Source organism: Poromitra crassiceps, assembly GCF_964638095.1.
Source record: "Poromitra crassiceps genome assembly, chromosome: 14".
In the NCBI taxonomy this organism is placed as follows: Eukaryota; Metazoa; Chordata; class Actinopteri; order Beryciformes; family Melamphaidae; genus Poromitra; species Poromitra crassiceps.
In genome coordinates, this window is record NC_139633.1 from 5,493,071 (window position 1) to 5,506,628 (window position 13,558).

At 47.2% G+C, this 13,558-nt stretch overlaps 1 protein-coding gene across 1 annotated transcript in view; it reads right to left on the reverse strand.

Annotated features, from left to right (window-relative positions):
* The window catches only part of mdga1 (MAM domain containing glycosylphosphatidylinositol anchor 1), a gene marked incomplete at both ends in the record, with an annotated part of 213,739 nt that overhangs the window by 103,843 nt on the left and 96,338 nt on the right, over positions 1 to 13,558 (reverse strand). Inside the window, 2 exons of the mRNA XM_083650343.1 lie at positions 2,196 to 2,328; positions 7,992 to 8,188. Coding sequence (XP_083506469.1) covers positions 2,196 to 2,328; positions 7,992 to 8,188 — 330 coding nt within the window. The remainder of the gene's footprint in view (positions 1 to 2,195; positions 2,329 to 7,991; positions 8,189 to 13,558) is intronic.

Sequence of the window (13,558 nt, forward strand, 5' to 3'; positions counted from 1 at the left end):
TGGATTCACAGAAACTTTGTAGAAAAGGAGGTCATGGGTCATCTTAGAACTGATTAACTTCCCATGCTCACTGGCTAAAAGGGGGCGTGTTAATGGGCGTGGCGAATCACAGAAAGGCAGCAAACTTCCAAACGGATTGCACAGGTATGCACTCTACCTGCTCCCATTATGACCTCAAATGACCTCTGCCACCACATACATGATGAGAAAGCAAACTCTTCATTTCTTACTAAGGGAAGTGCACAGAAGTCTACCTGGATTTGATTGTTGATCAGTGTGATTTAGGGTATTTCTCTGTAAAGTCCTTTAAGACATGCTTGTGTGATAAAGTGCTATAGAAATAAATGACTTGCTCAAGGGCACATCGATGACACAGTAGACTGTTAGTCATGTATTCATCACACCAACCATTTCCCGGCCTGGATACCAAGAGCCTACAGTATAGAGAGTGACCTTCCAAAGGAATACCCTGACGTTAGTAAAGAGCCAAAAAGAACTGAGGACTGACACAAAATGTCTCTAATAAATACAAGGAGTGTGACAACTGAATTACAGCTGACGGCCCTGAGAGGAGCTCTCAGCAAGAGCATAACAAGACAGATAGACAATGTAGCGCACTGAGAGTCAGACAGGAGGAGAGAGAGAGATGGAGAGAGAGAGAGAGAGAGTCAGACAGGAGGAGAGAGAGAGATGGAGAGAGAGAGAGAGAGAGTCAGACAGGAGGAGAGAGAGATGGAGAGAGAGAGAGAGAGTCAGACAGGAGGAGAGAGAGAGATGGAGAGAGAGAGAGAGAGAGTCAGACAGGAGGAGAGAGAGAGATGGAGAGAGAGAGAGAGAGAGTCAGACAGGAGGAGAGAGAGAGATGATGAGAGAGAGAGAGAGTCAGACAGGAGGAGAGAGAGATGGAGAGAGAGAGAGAGAGAGTCAGACAGGAGGAGAGAGAGAGATGATGAGAGAGAGAGAGAGTCAGACAGGAGGAGAGAGAGATGGAGAGAGAGAGAGAGAGTCAGACAGGAGGAGAGAGAGATGGAGAGAGAGAGAGAGAGTCAGACAGGAGGAGAGAGAGAGATGATGAGAGAGAGAGAGAGAGAGTCAGACAGGAGGAGAGAGAGAGATGATGAGAGAGAGAGAGAGTCAGACAGGAGGAGAGAGAGAGATGATGAGAGAGAGAGAGAGAGTCAGACAGGAGGAGAGAGAGAGATGATGAGAGAGAGAGAGAGAGAGTCAGACAGGAGGAGAGAGAGAGATGATGAGAGAGAGAGAGAGTCAGACAGGAGGAGAGAGAGAGATGATGAGAGAGAGAGAGAGAGTCAGACAGGAGGAGAGAGAGATGGAGAGAGTCAGACAAGGAGGAGAGAGAGATGGAGAGAGAGAATCAGACAGGAGGAGAGAGAGATGGAGAGAGAGAATCAGACAGGAGGAGAGAAAGATGGAGAGAGAGAATCAGACAGGAGGAGAGAAAGATGGAGAGAATCAGACAGGAGGAGAGAGAGATGGAGAGAGAGAATCAGACAGGAGGAGAGAAAGATGGAGAGAGAGAATCAGACAGGAGGAGAGAAAGATGGAGAGAGAGAATCAGACAGGAGGAGAGAAAGATGGAGAGAGAGGATCAGACAGGAGGAGAGAAAGATGGAGAGAGAGAATCAGACAGGAGGAGAGAGAGATGGAGAGAGAAAGGGCGAAAGGGTAATGTCTTTCTTGCACAAGCAGAGGAGATTGAGGTATATCAGAGAGAGAGAGAGAGAGAGAGAGGGAGAGATATATATATAGAGAGAGAGAGGGAGAGATATATCAGAGAGAGAGAGAGAGAGAGAGAGGGAGAGATATATATATAGAGAGAGAGAGGGAGAGATATATATAGAGAGAGAGAGAGAGAGAGACATGGCGAGCGAGGGAGGGGAAGTCAGATGAGGTGGGAGCATCAAAGAGAGGATAGAGGGGGGCATGAAGCGAGAAATCCAAGAGGGGAGAATACACATGCATGTCTGTGCACACGTGTGTGTGCGTGTGTGTGCGCGTGCGTGTGTGTGTGTGCCCCGGCGCCTGTGTGTTACTGTGTATGTGTGTGTACGTGTGTGTGTGTGTGTGTGTGTGTGTGTGTGTGCGTGCGCCTGTGTGTTACTGTGTATGTGTGCGTGTGTGTGTGTGTGTGTGTGTGAGAGCGTGCGCATTTAAAAGGCAAGCAGACAACTTACTGGTAGCGTTGGTGAGCCTGAAGGTGACCGCCTTATCGTCGATGTTACACACGTTACGGACGGACACCTGGCAGGTGTAGTTGGCAAAGTCTTTGGACCTCAGGTTCTTCAGCTTCAGCACCTTCGTCTCACCCTAGACAGGACAACACACACACACACACACACACACACACACACACACACACACACGCACTTAGTTGATCTTATAGGAAATGTTGGGCAATAGCTTATTGTTGTTGTGTGCGGCGAGCTGGTCATCATGGTGAGATGAACCCTGACAGGGCGATCAGGACCTGGGCGTGGGGTCAACATGTCACGCTTTAGAAAGATATTTTGCTGACCTTTTGTTTCACATGTACGTTGATAGACATCCCTGGTTTGACATGTAAATTGCCTATGTTTTATTCTGGTGATTGGGTTTGGAATAACAGTCCGTAGAATGCCGTGATTGACCAATCAGAATCGAGTATTCAACAAAGCAGTGTAATAAACATAGATCAAAATTTTGAGTCATACAATATATTATAATATCATGATAAATATGCTCAAAGACCTCTATCTTAGTCTTTTCCTAACTGGGTTGTGATCTTGTCACTTAAATTTTTTATGAGCCACAGTATGATAAATAGCGTCAAATACACACACGCAGGCAGGCGCACATGCACGCACACACACACACACACACACACACACACACACACACACACACATGTTGGTCTATGTCTACATGCCCTGATTATCAACTGAAGCAATGCAGCATGGGAGATCTGGGGAGTTATATGAATGATGAATTTCGAACAGCTTTCGCACGAGACCATCAGAGAAAATGAAAATGATCTGATTCATTACAATAATAAGACTTACATCCATCTGGCCTCTCTCTGCATGATGTTCACAAGCCAGTTCTCTGTGCCTCTCTTTCAGACATTATAAGCACTGATGATACTTCAGATCAAGACTTGATGTAACTGTCTGATCTGCTATGGTAGGTGCGGGTCTAATAGCTCCTTTGTCAGCGTTGGGAGGAGCTGTTCTGCCTGGTGAACTCAGGGGGCGCCGGTGCTTTGTGGCTGGCTGCTGATGCTTTGATAAGTGGAGAGAAAAGGAGCAATTGGACTGTGGACTGAGGCTGAGAGATTTGGCTAAGCGACTGTTTAGTTGGTCGGTGGGTTGACGGGTATGGGAGCGGTGACTGGTGACTGTCTGGCTGTGTGTGTGTGACTGACTGACTGACTGGCTGTTTGACTGTGCCACTAACAATGGCTACTGACACAGACAGAGAGAGAGAGAGAAAGAAAAAGAGTGAATGAATGAGATACTAAAGCAGAAAGAGCAGGTAACTCAACAGGAAATAACAACCCATCTATTTGAATGTGCGCATATATCTGTATCTATGGCGATGTGCATTCATGCATAATCTATGCATACATTCCACATTAGGTACATCTCTTATTCAGAGAGAATTATAATGTGTGCTGCAGTACAACACGCTTCACTTCCTCAACATTCCAAGTGACCAATCAGACCATTGTCAGAGGACAATGGTCCAACACCAACAGGACCAATTCCTGTTGGTGTTGGACCAACAGGAAGGAGTGAGTCTGTCTTTCTGTATGAGGATGTGTTGTTGGACCAACAGGAAGGAGTGAGTCTGTCTGTCTGTATGAGGATGTGTTGGACCAACAGGAAGGAGTGAGTCTGTCTCTCTGTATGAGGATGTGTTGGACCAACAGGAAGGAGTGAGTCTGTCTCTCTGTATGAGGATGTGTTGTTGGACCAACAGGAAGGAGTGAGTCTGTCTTTCTGTATGAGGATGTGTTGTTGGACCAACAGGAAGGAGTGAGTCTGTCTCTCTGTATGAGGATGTGTTGTTGGACCAACAGGAAGGAGTGAGTCTGTCTCTCTGTATGAGGATGTGTTGTTGGACCAACAGGAAGGAGTGAGTCTGTCTCTCTGTATGAGGATGTGTTGTTGGACCAACAGGAAGGAGTGAGTCTGTCTCTCTGTATGAGGATGTGTTGTTGGACCAACAGGAAGGAGTGAGTCTGTCTTTCTGTATGAGGATGTGTTGTTGGACCAACAGGAAGGAGTGAGTCTGTCTCTCTGTATGAGGATGTGTTGTTGGACCAACAGGAAGGAGTGAGTCTGTCTTTCTGTATGAGGATGTGTTGTTGGACCAACAGGAAGGAGTGAGTCTGTCTTTCTGTATGAGGATGTGTTGGACCAACAGGAAGGAGTGAGTCTGTCTTTCTGTATGAGGATGTGTTGTTGGACCAACAGGAAGGAGTGAGTCTGTCTCTCTGTATGAGGATGTGTTGGACCAACAGGAAGGAGTGAGTCTGTCTCTCTGTATGAGGATGTGTTGGACCAACAGGAAGGAGTGAGTCTGTCTTTCTGTATGAGGACGTGTTGGACCAACAGGAAGGAGTGAGTCTGTCTTTCTGTATGAGTATGTGTTGGACCAACAGGAAGGAGTGAGTCTGTCTCTCTGTATAAGGATGTGTTGGACCAACAGGAAGGAGTGAGTCTGTCTTTCTGTATGAGGATGTGTTGGACCAACAGGAAGGAGTGAGTCTGTCTCTCTGTATGAGGATGTGTTGGACCAACAGGAAGGAGTGAGTCTGTCTCTCTGTATGAGGATGTGTTGGGCCAACAGGAAGGAGTGAGTCTGTCTCTCTGTATGAGGATGTGTTGGACCAACAGGAAGGAGTGAGTCTGTCTTTCTGTATGAGGATGTGTTGTTGGACCAACAGGAAGGAGTGAGTCTGTCTTTCTGTATGAGGATGTGTTGGACCAACAGGAAGGAGTGAGTCTGTCTCTCTGTATGAGGATGTGTTGTTGGACCAACAGGAAGGAGTGAGTCTGTCTCTCTGTATGAGGATGTGTTGGACCAACAGGAAGGAGTGAGTCTGTCTCTCTGTATGAGGATGTGTTGTTGGACCAACAGGAAGGAGTGAGTATGTCTTTCTGTATGAGGACGTGTTGGACCAACAGGAAGGAGTGAGTCTGTCTCTCTGTATGAGTATGTGTTGGACCAACAGGAAGGAGTGAGTCTGTCTCTCTGTATGATGATGTGTTGGACCAACAGGAAGGAGTGAGTCTGTCTCTCTGTATGAGGATGTGTTGGACCAACAGGAAGGAGTGAGTCTGTCTCTCTGTATGAGTATGTGTTGGACCAACAGGAAGGAGTGAGTCTGTCTCTCTGTATGATGATGTGTTGGACCAACAGGAAGGAGTGAGTCTGTCTCTCTGTATGATGATGTGTTGGACCAACAGGAAGGAGTGAGTCTGTCTCTCTGTATGATGATGTGTTGGACCAACAGGAAGGAGTGAGTCTGTCTCTCTGTATGAGGATGTGTTGTTGGACCAACAGGAAGGAGTGAGTCTGTCTCTCTGTATGAGGATGTGTTGGACCAACAGGAAGGAGTGAGTGTGTCTCTCTGTATGAGGATGTGTTGGACCAACAGGAAGGAGTGAGTCTGTCTTTCTGTATGAGGACGTGTTGTTGGACCAACAGGAAGGAGTGAGTCTGTCTCTCTGTATGAGGATGTGTTGGACCAACAGGAAGGAGTGAGTCTGTCTCTCTGTATGAGGATGTGTTGGACCAACAGGAAGGAGTGAGTGTGTCTCTCTGTATGAGGATGTGTTGGACCAACAGGAAGGAGTGAGTCTGTCTCTCTGTATGAGGATGTGTTGTTGGACCAACAGGAAGGAGTGAGTCTGTCTCTCTGTATGAGGATGTGTTGGACCAACAGGAAGGAGTGAGTCTGTCTCTCTGTATGAGGATGTGTTGGACCAACAGGAAGGAGTGAGTCTGTCTTTCTGTATGAGGATGTGTTGGACCAACAGGAAGGAGTGAGTCTGTCTCTCTGTATGAGGATGTGTTGGACCATCAGGAAGGAGTGAGTCTGTCTCTCTGTATGAGGATGTGTTGGACCAACAGGAAGGAGTGAGTCTGTCTCTCTGTATGAGGATGTGTTGGACCAACAGGAAGGAGTGAGTCTGTCTCTCTGTATGAGGATGTGTTGGACCAACAGGAAGGAGTGAGTCTGTCTCTCTGTATGAGGATGTGTTGGACCAACAGGAAGGAGTGAGTCTGTCTCTCTGTATGAGGATGTGTTGGACCAACAGGAAGGAGTGAGTCTGTCTCTCTGTATGAGGATGTGTTGGACCAACAGGAAGGAGTGCCAGCGTCAGAACCGCTGCATTCCGACCATGTCCCTGTGACCGCAGGATGATGGTGAACGACAGAGGTGGTAGGGGAGGAAAAGATAAGAGAGAAAAGAACGATTCCTTTCGAGATAAGACGAACAATTACGGTGAGTAGAGGAGGAAGGCACGGGGGAGGGAGTATGAGTCGGTGAGGAGAGCCTCTTGTGAGCTACTTCTCCAGGAGAAGAGTGTTGGGAAAGTTGGAAGCGACTCCATGTCTGTCTGTAGTGTGGCTCGTATATGTCCACTCTGTTACCTGTGTGTAGAGTGGCTCGTAGATGTCCACTGTGTTACCTGTGTGTAGAGTGGCTAGTAGATGTCCACTCTGTTACCTGTGTGTAGAGTGGCTAGTAGATGTCCACTCTGTTACCTGTGTGTAGAGCGGCTCGTAGATGTCCACTCTGTTACCTGTGTGTAGAGTGGCTCGTAGATGTCCACTGTGTTACCTGTGTGTAGAGTGGCTAGTAGATGTCCACTCTGTTACCTGTGTGTAGAGTGGCTAGTAGATGTCCACTCTGTTACCTGTGTGTAGAGTGGCTCGTAGATGTCCACTGTGTTACCTGTGTGTAGAGTGGCTCGTAGATGTCCACTGTGTTACCTGTGTGTAGAGTGGCTCGTAGATGTCCACTCTGTTACCTGTGTGTAGAGTGGCTAGTAGATGTCCACTGTGTTACCTGTGTGTAGAGCGGCTCGTAGATGTCCACTCTGTTACCTGTGTGTAGAGTGGCTAGTAGATGTCCACTCTGTTACCTGTGTGTAGAGTGGCTCGTAGATGTCCACTGTGTTACCTGTGTGTAGAGTGGCTCGTAGATGTCCACTGTGTTACCTGTGTGTAGAGTGGCTCGTAGATGTCCACTCTGTTACCTGTGTGTAGAGTGGCTCGTAGATGTCCACTGTGTTACCTGTGTGTAGAGTGGCTCGTAGATGTCCACTGTGTTACCTGTGTGTAGAGTGGCTCGTAGATGTCCACTCTGTTACCTGTGTGTAGAGTGGCTCGTAGATGTCCACTGTGTTACCTGTGTGTAGAGTGGCTCGTAGATGTCCACTGTGTTACCTGTGTGTAGAGTGGCTCGTAGATGTCCACTCTGTTATCTGTGTGTAGAGTGGCTAGTAGATGTCCACTCTGTTACCTGTGTGTAGAGTGGCTCGTAGATGTCCACTCTGTTACCTGTGTGTAGTGGCTCGTAGATGTCCACTCTGTTACCTGTGTGTAGAGTGGCTCGTAGATGTCCACTGTGTTACCTGTGTGTAGAGTGGCTCGTAGATGTCCACTGTGTTACCTGTGTGTAGAGTGGCTCGTAGATGTCCACTCTGTTACCTGTGTGTAGAGTGGCTAGTAGATGTCCACTCTGTTACCTGTGTGTAGAGTGGCTCGTAGATGTCCACTCTGTTACCTGTGTGTAGAGTGGCTCGTAGATGTCCACTCTGTTACCTGTGTGTAGAGTGGCTCGTAGATGTCCACTGTGTTACCTGTGTGTAGAGTGGCTCGTAGATGTCCACTCTGTTACCTGTGTGTAGAGTGGCTCGTAGATGTCCACTCTGTTACCTGTGTGTAGAGCGGCTCGTAGATGTCCACTGTGTTACCTGTGTGTAGAGCGGCTCGTAGATGTCCACTCCGTTGTCCTTGCTCTGTTCGATGGGCGTGTTCTCTCGCTTCCAGATGAAGCGGGCGGGCGGGTTGGAGTTGACGGTGCAGCGCAGGAACACCGTCTTCTCCTGGTAGTAGCTGCCGCGCACGTCGCTGATGGTCTGGTGCACCGTCAGCACTGGTCTGTCCAGGTCTGTAAAGACAAACACAGGAGAGACTCACAAACTGCTGCTGGGGGAGAATATTAGTTATTACACTCAAGAAGCGAGATCATTAACGCCTCAGAATGAATCGTGCCAATGTACACAAACGTAAACAGAGAAAGACACACTGGGTACAGTTTTATTGAAAGCACAAATTCGTCAGAGTATTTGTGGTTAAAGCTAGCTGCTAGATAGTCAACTTTTTTGGGCGCAGATGTAGGCAATATGATCGGTGGCCAGCAGGGGGTTTGGTAACTCAGACAAAATTACGAACAGTGCTAAAAAACAGCGTTAAGTTGCAATGGTATCATGACAAAAAAAAAATGCTGAATGGCCCCTCCCCACTGACCCAAACAGTCCACACTCACCTACTGATCATTACTTCTAATAAGTACAAATGTCCAAACCATCTGTTTGCCCGCCCCCCCCCCTGCCACCTGCCACACACATCCTAGATTCTCCTCTTTTTCCTGCCATTTTTTACTCCTTTCTCCTCGCATGTTTTATCCCATTCCCCCACTTCCCTCGTTCCCCTCTGTCATTTCCTCCATAGGAGTGTCATCTCCCTCTCCTCCAGTCGATGGAATTTCAGCTGCTGTCACGAGCATGGAGGCTGTTCACGCCTGCTTTCTGCCATCTCGCCAAAACGTTTTCACTCCTCATCACCGGCCCTCCACCTACCCCCTCCCTCCTCCACTCCATCTCTTAGACGGCAGAGCTGTGTGTGTGTGTGTGTGTGCGTGCACACCTGTGTGTGTGTGTGCGTGCACACCTGTGTGGGTGCGCGCACATGTGTGTAATCCTGATTCTTTGCAGTCTAATTGGAACATTGAGGACTTCAAACCATCACGGGGACCATTTCTGCCAAGCCCAAGGCATCACCTCACCTCTCCCTATCTCTGTCCTGCAACTCCCCTCCTCTCCTCCCCCTCCCTGCCCTCTCCTCTCCCCTCCCCTCCTCTCCTCCCCCTCCCTGCGCTCCTCCTCTCTTCTGCCCTATGCTCCTCTCTCCTCTCCAATCTCACCTGCTGTACTTGATCGGGGGGAAGGCTTGGTGTGTGACACAGAAAAGAGGAGAGATGGCAGCGTAGCTAATGTGTTAAATGGCATCATCAGACGTGAGCGTGCGTGGCAGCTGGCCCCCATGTGCTGGAGAAAGCACAGTTGCATTTGTATTGGTTGGTGTTGCATCGGTGTGTCTCTTCCTCTTCCCACTTGTGAATGTCACCAGTGAGAAATGTGTGGATAAATGTTGTGCTTGCTGTGGTGTTGAAAAGGGCACAGTTGTCCCCAACACACACAGACACACACACACACACACACACGCACCTGGACCTACATAACAAAATGCGTGTAGTCTCAGCATCAGAGCATCTTTGTAGTTTGGAGTGAATGGAGCTCCAGGCGTTTGTCCCACTCTGTATGATTCTTGCAGAGGCAGACTGGAACAGCTCCACAGCTTGAGGCAGACTTGAACTACGGTGATTCCACATGCAGAAGTGACACCAACCAACAAAGGTCAGTCATGGCAAAGATCTACCAAACCACAAGATGTCAGGTGTTCCTTGTGCTGTTACTGTAAACTGGTCACTTCGCCTACGCACAGATCCAGCCTGGGTGTCAGAAGACCGAGGGGTGAGTCAGAGTGAGACGAGTGGGTGCGTTCCATTTGGTAACGAATTCTCCTCGTCCCGCCTCCTCAACTCCTGGGTCAAAGGTCACGGTGAGGAGGAGACGCTGCAGGGAGGCGAGTGAACCTGCCTTGTCAATTTGTTACATCCTGACGTGCCATACTGAACTGATGATGACAACTGTCTAAATTATTCCAAGGCTCATGTTTTATCCACATAAAAAAGTTTAGCAAAATTCAGATTAACGTTTAATAAAAAATTTAATGATCTTTGATTGTTCAATAATGTTGTTAGTGCTTAGCTACATTTAGCTAGACATATTCTCTGTAAAGCCCAGACATGCTTGTGAATTAGGGCTATACATCTAAATGATGCCAGCCTCTAATAGAGTAGCGCAGTGATGACATATTTTTGCAGGCTTACCCAGAAGTGCCGCCTGCACTTCCTGGTTCATAGGTGTAAAAGGCAATGGGATATTTGTATGGGAATTTCGGTTAAATGCATGAAATGAGGTCTGTGGTGAACAAAAGTTTATGAAACAGCTAAGTTTGTGTTCAGCAAGATAACCTTCACATTAAATGAGGACAACTTGTATGACTTTATGACTGAGCAGATATTGCTGATATATAAACACAAAAGCATCGTACTCTGCCAGTAGCCACAGGTATGAGCATTGTATGGTGCGCGATGGAAATCCCTTACATTCACCAATTCACCCTTAGTTAACATATAGCTGGACCAGAAGCAATCTATAGTTTCAGGAGTTTGCATCCACTAAATAAATGGAATCCGTACTTTCAAAATGCCTTCACTGAGGTAATGGGGGTGATGGTGACAACACTTTCACAGCAATGCATCCACAGTAATGTTTCCACATGGCCATTTTGCTGATAAGTTTTCATAAGCCAGCCTCCCAGGGTGAGTCTAAATTTACGCAATTTAGCCCCTTAAGTAAATAGAGGCACAAGATGAAAGTGCAAGTGAACAGAAATACAATATGAAACTTTAATGAAGCTTCTGATTTCCCCAAAGTCCTGCCTGTGCACACTGCTTGGATCAATTCCCCTGCACGGCTATTGTTAGCCACATCTTTGTAATGCATCTACACTTCAAAATGTCCAGTCATTTAGTGGTCTGGCATCGCTCCTTTAGACACCATAACAGTAAAACATTGTGTTTTCTCCTTTAAAAACATGATCGTTTGGACAAAAGCATGTGGATAAAGCACAGCATCAAGGCCTCGTTCACTTCAATTACTGTTCAATTAAATCAGAACAAAGTGACGGGGGGGGAATGATGGAAACGCATTTATGGGTGGCAACACCAAACTGAATCATTAATGAAACAGCAGATAAAAACAAACAACTAAAATACTAAATACTTTTAACAACTCATGACAGCAAATGGGAAATAGTCTTATTAGACCCTCCAGAAATCATTTTCTAAAGTATCTTGGTCGTCTAATATTCCAAAACAAATCCAGTGGCCAGAAACCTAGGAGTGGTTTTTGACAGTGATAGATAATAAATAAGCCTCAATTTCAGCATTTCTCCACTGGTTAACAGACAGAATTGATTTTAATCTAATGGATAAAGTACAGGTAGATCTCGCCCCCAGCTACTACAGACCATAGTTCCCTATGTACATGAGCAGAATAAGAGTGACTGCTCCCCAGTCTATACTCCAGTTCATGGTGTTTTTTCGCCATCAGGGCCCCTAAACTGTGGGACGTCGTGCCCAAAGCCTATAGCTAATTGCATTTTTTATGTTGTCTAATTTAATTTGACCAAAGTATGTATTCTTCTTGTAATTATTCTCTCCTGACTGTGATACCTCTTTTATCTTATGTATTTTACCTTTCTTGTTTTTAAGGCTTCCTGACAAGCATTTTGAAACACTCTGCCACTTAGTCGGACGTTCTTACGACACAACTGGCCTTGTCTGCGGGTGGGAAGCTGGTGGGGTATGAGTCCTGATCGCTGCACTAGTGCCTCCTCTGTTCGATCGGGGGCGGGACCTGTTTGGGGGGAGGGGAACTAGCGTGATCCTCCTAGACACTACGTCCTGCCAGTGAAACACCTCACTGTCAGGTGAAAAGAAATGGCTGGTGACTGCACATATATCGGAGGAAGCAACAACTCTCCCCGGATCGGCAGAGGGGGTGGAGCAAAGACCGGGATAGCAGGGGGGGAAACCCGGAAAAAACAAACAAAAATTAAAATGTTGTTCCTTTATGAATAAATCTGACGTGGCTTCATTTGAAAATGTTTGATAAAGAAAACAGGGGAAAAAATAGCAAACTGTCTTATCTGCCTGATAGTACACAAATTACTTCCACGAGGTCAAATGTAACATTTTGCTCATACAGTCTTGATTAGGCGAATCCACAGCCCCCACATCCCATCAGACAAGCTGTGTGTTAATGGAATTATTTTATCATTTACAAAACATCGTTAGGGATTCTCCATCTGTTTGCTAATATGTTCAGCTCTTAATCCATCTCAATTGATTAAAAAGTGACATAGGAAACCAAAGTACATGCTGCCAATTTTACTACTGTCTGCTAATCAAGGTAGCAACATATCCGACAGACTGGAGCTTAAGATACATTCTTCTGAAATGTATTCCCCGAAGGTCTACGCTGGCTGGGTGCATTTTTGGCCGCTTATGTTTGCTTTTGAAATTTTGCTTAATAGAGAGACAACATTGGGTTTGTTGTTTCAATGCAAATTTCATTATCAAATCCTGCCAGAACGCATTACCTGGGAGGACCAGATGCCTCCTGGACTGACACACTGCTGAGGAATTGGAACACATCCCTACTGTAGGTGACTCATTTTGTGATCAGAATGACAAAGTACGGACACAATCTAGTCACGTTGTGCACTGGGCATAAGCAATGTAAACCGACAGAGAGGAAGCATGGGTAGAACTGACAGGGATGTCAATGACAGCCATATGGAGTTGTGGAAAAGACCCTGAAATGGGTCCGCATAACATCGGCTCTTTATGATCAAAATCACACGGAAGTGACCGGTCACTGTGGACCTACGATGAAAACGGTTCATTCAGAACGCGCGCCTGACCGAGTCGAATGTGTTTGCGTAACACGTTGACCTCTGCTGGCTGGGTGCTTGCCTCTGGAGGAGGGCACCCTGGACTCCAAATCCTCTTTGATTTCCAATAACCTGTCCTGTACTCTAATAGCTCTCTATAAGTAGGCGGCCATTAGGGGAGAAAAGAGGATATGACAGGTTCAATTGAGTGTAAGTGCGCAGTGGAAGGGGGGATAGGGTGCACTGTGTGTGTGTGTGGGGGGATGGCAGGGGGCCACGTGTACCTGTGATAGATAAGATACAGGACAGAAAAGTATTATTCTCTCCAGTAAAGACCATCCGCGGGGGCACGGTGGTGCAGTGGTAAGCGCTGTCGCCTCACAGCTCGAAGGTCCTGGGTTCGATTCTCACCTGGGACGCTGTGAGCGCTGAATGAATGCGTGCCTGTCCGCATGTCCTCGAGTGCCCACCACCCGGGTGGGGTTCGTCAAAAGGGCCTTTCTGTGTGGAGTTTGCATGTTCTCCCCGTGCCTCCCGGGGGTTTCCTTCATATAGGAACCCCCTTCACCAAAACATGCAATATCCTGGTTGCTAATGTGGTTCCTCCTCTGGTCGTTAAGGGCGCCTGTTCAGAGGGAGGGGAACTGGTTGGAATAGCGTGAACCTCCCACAT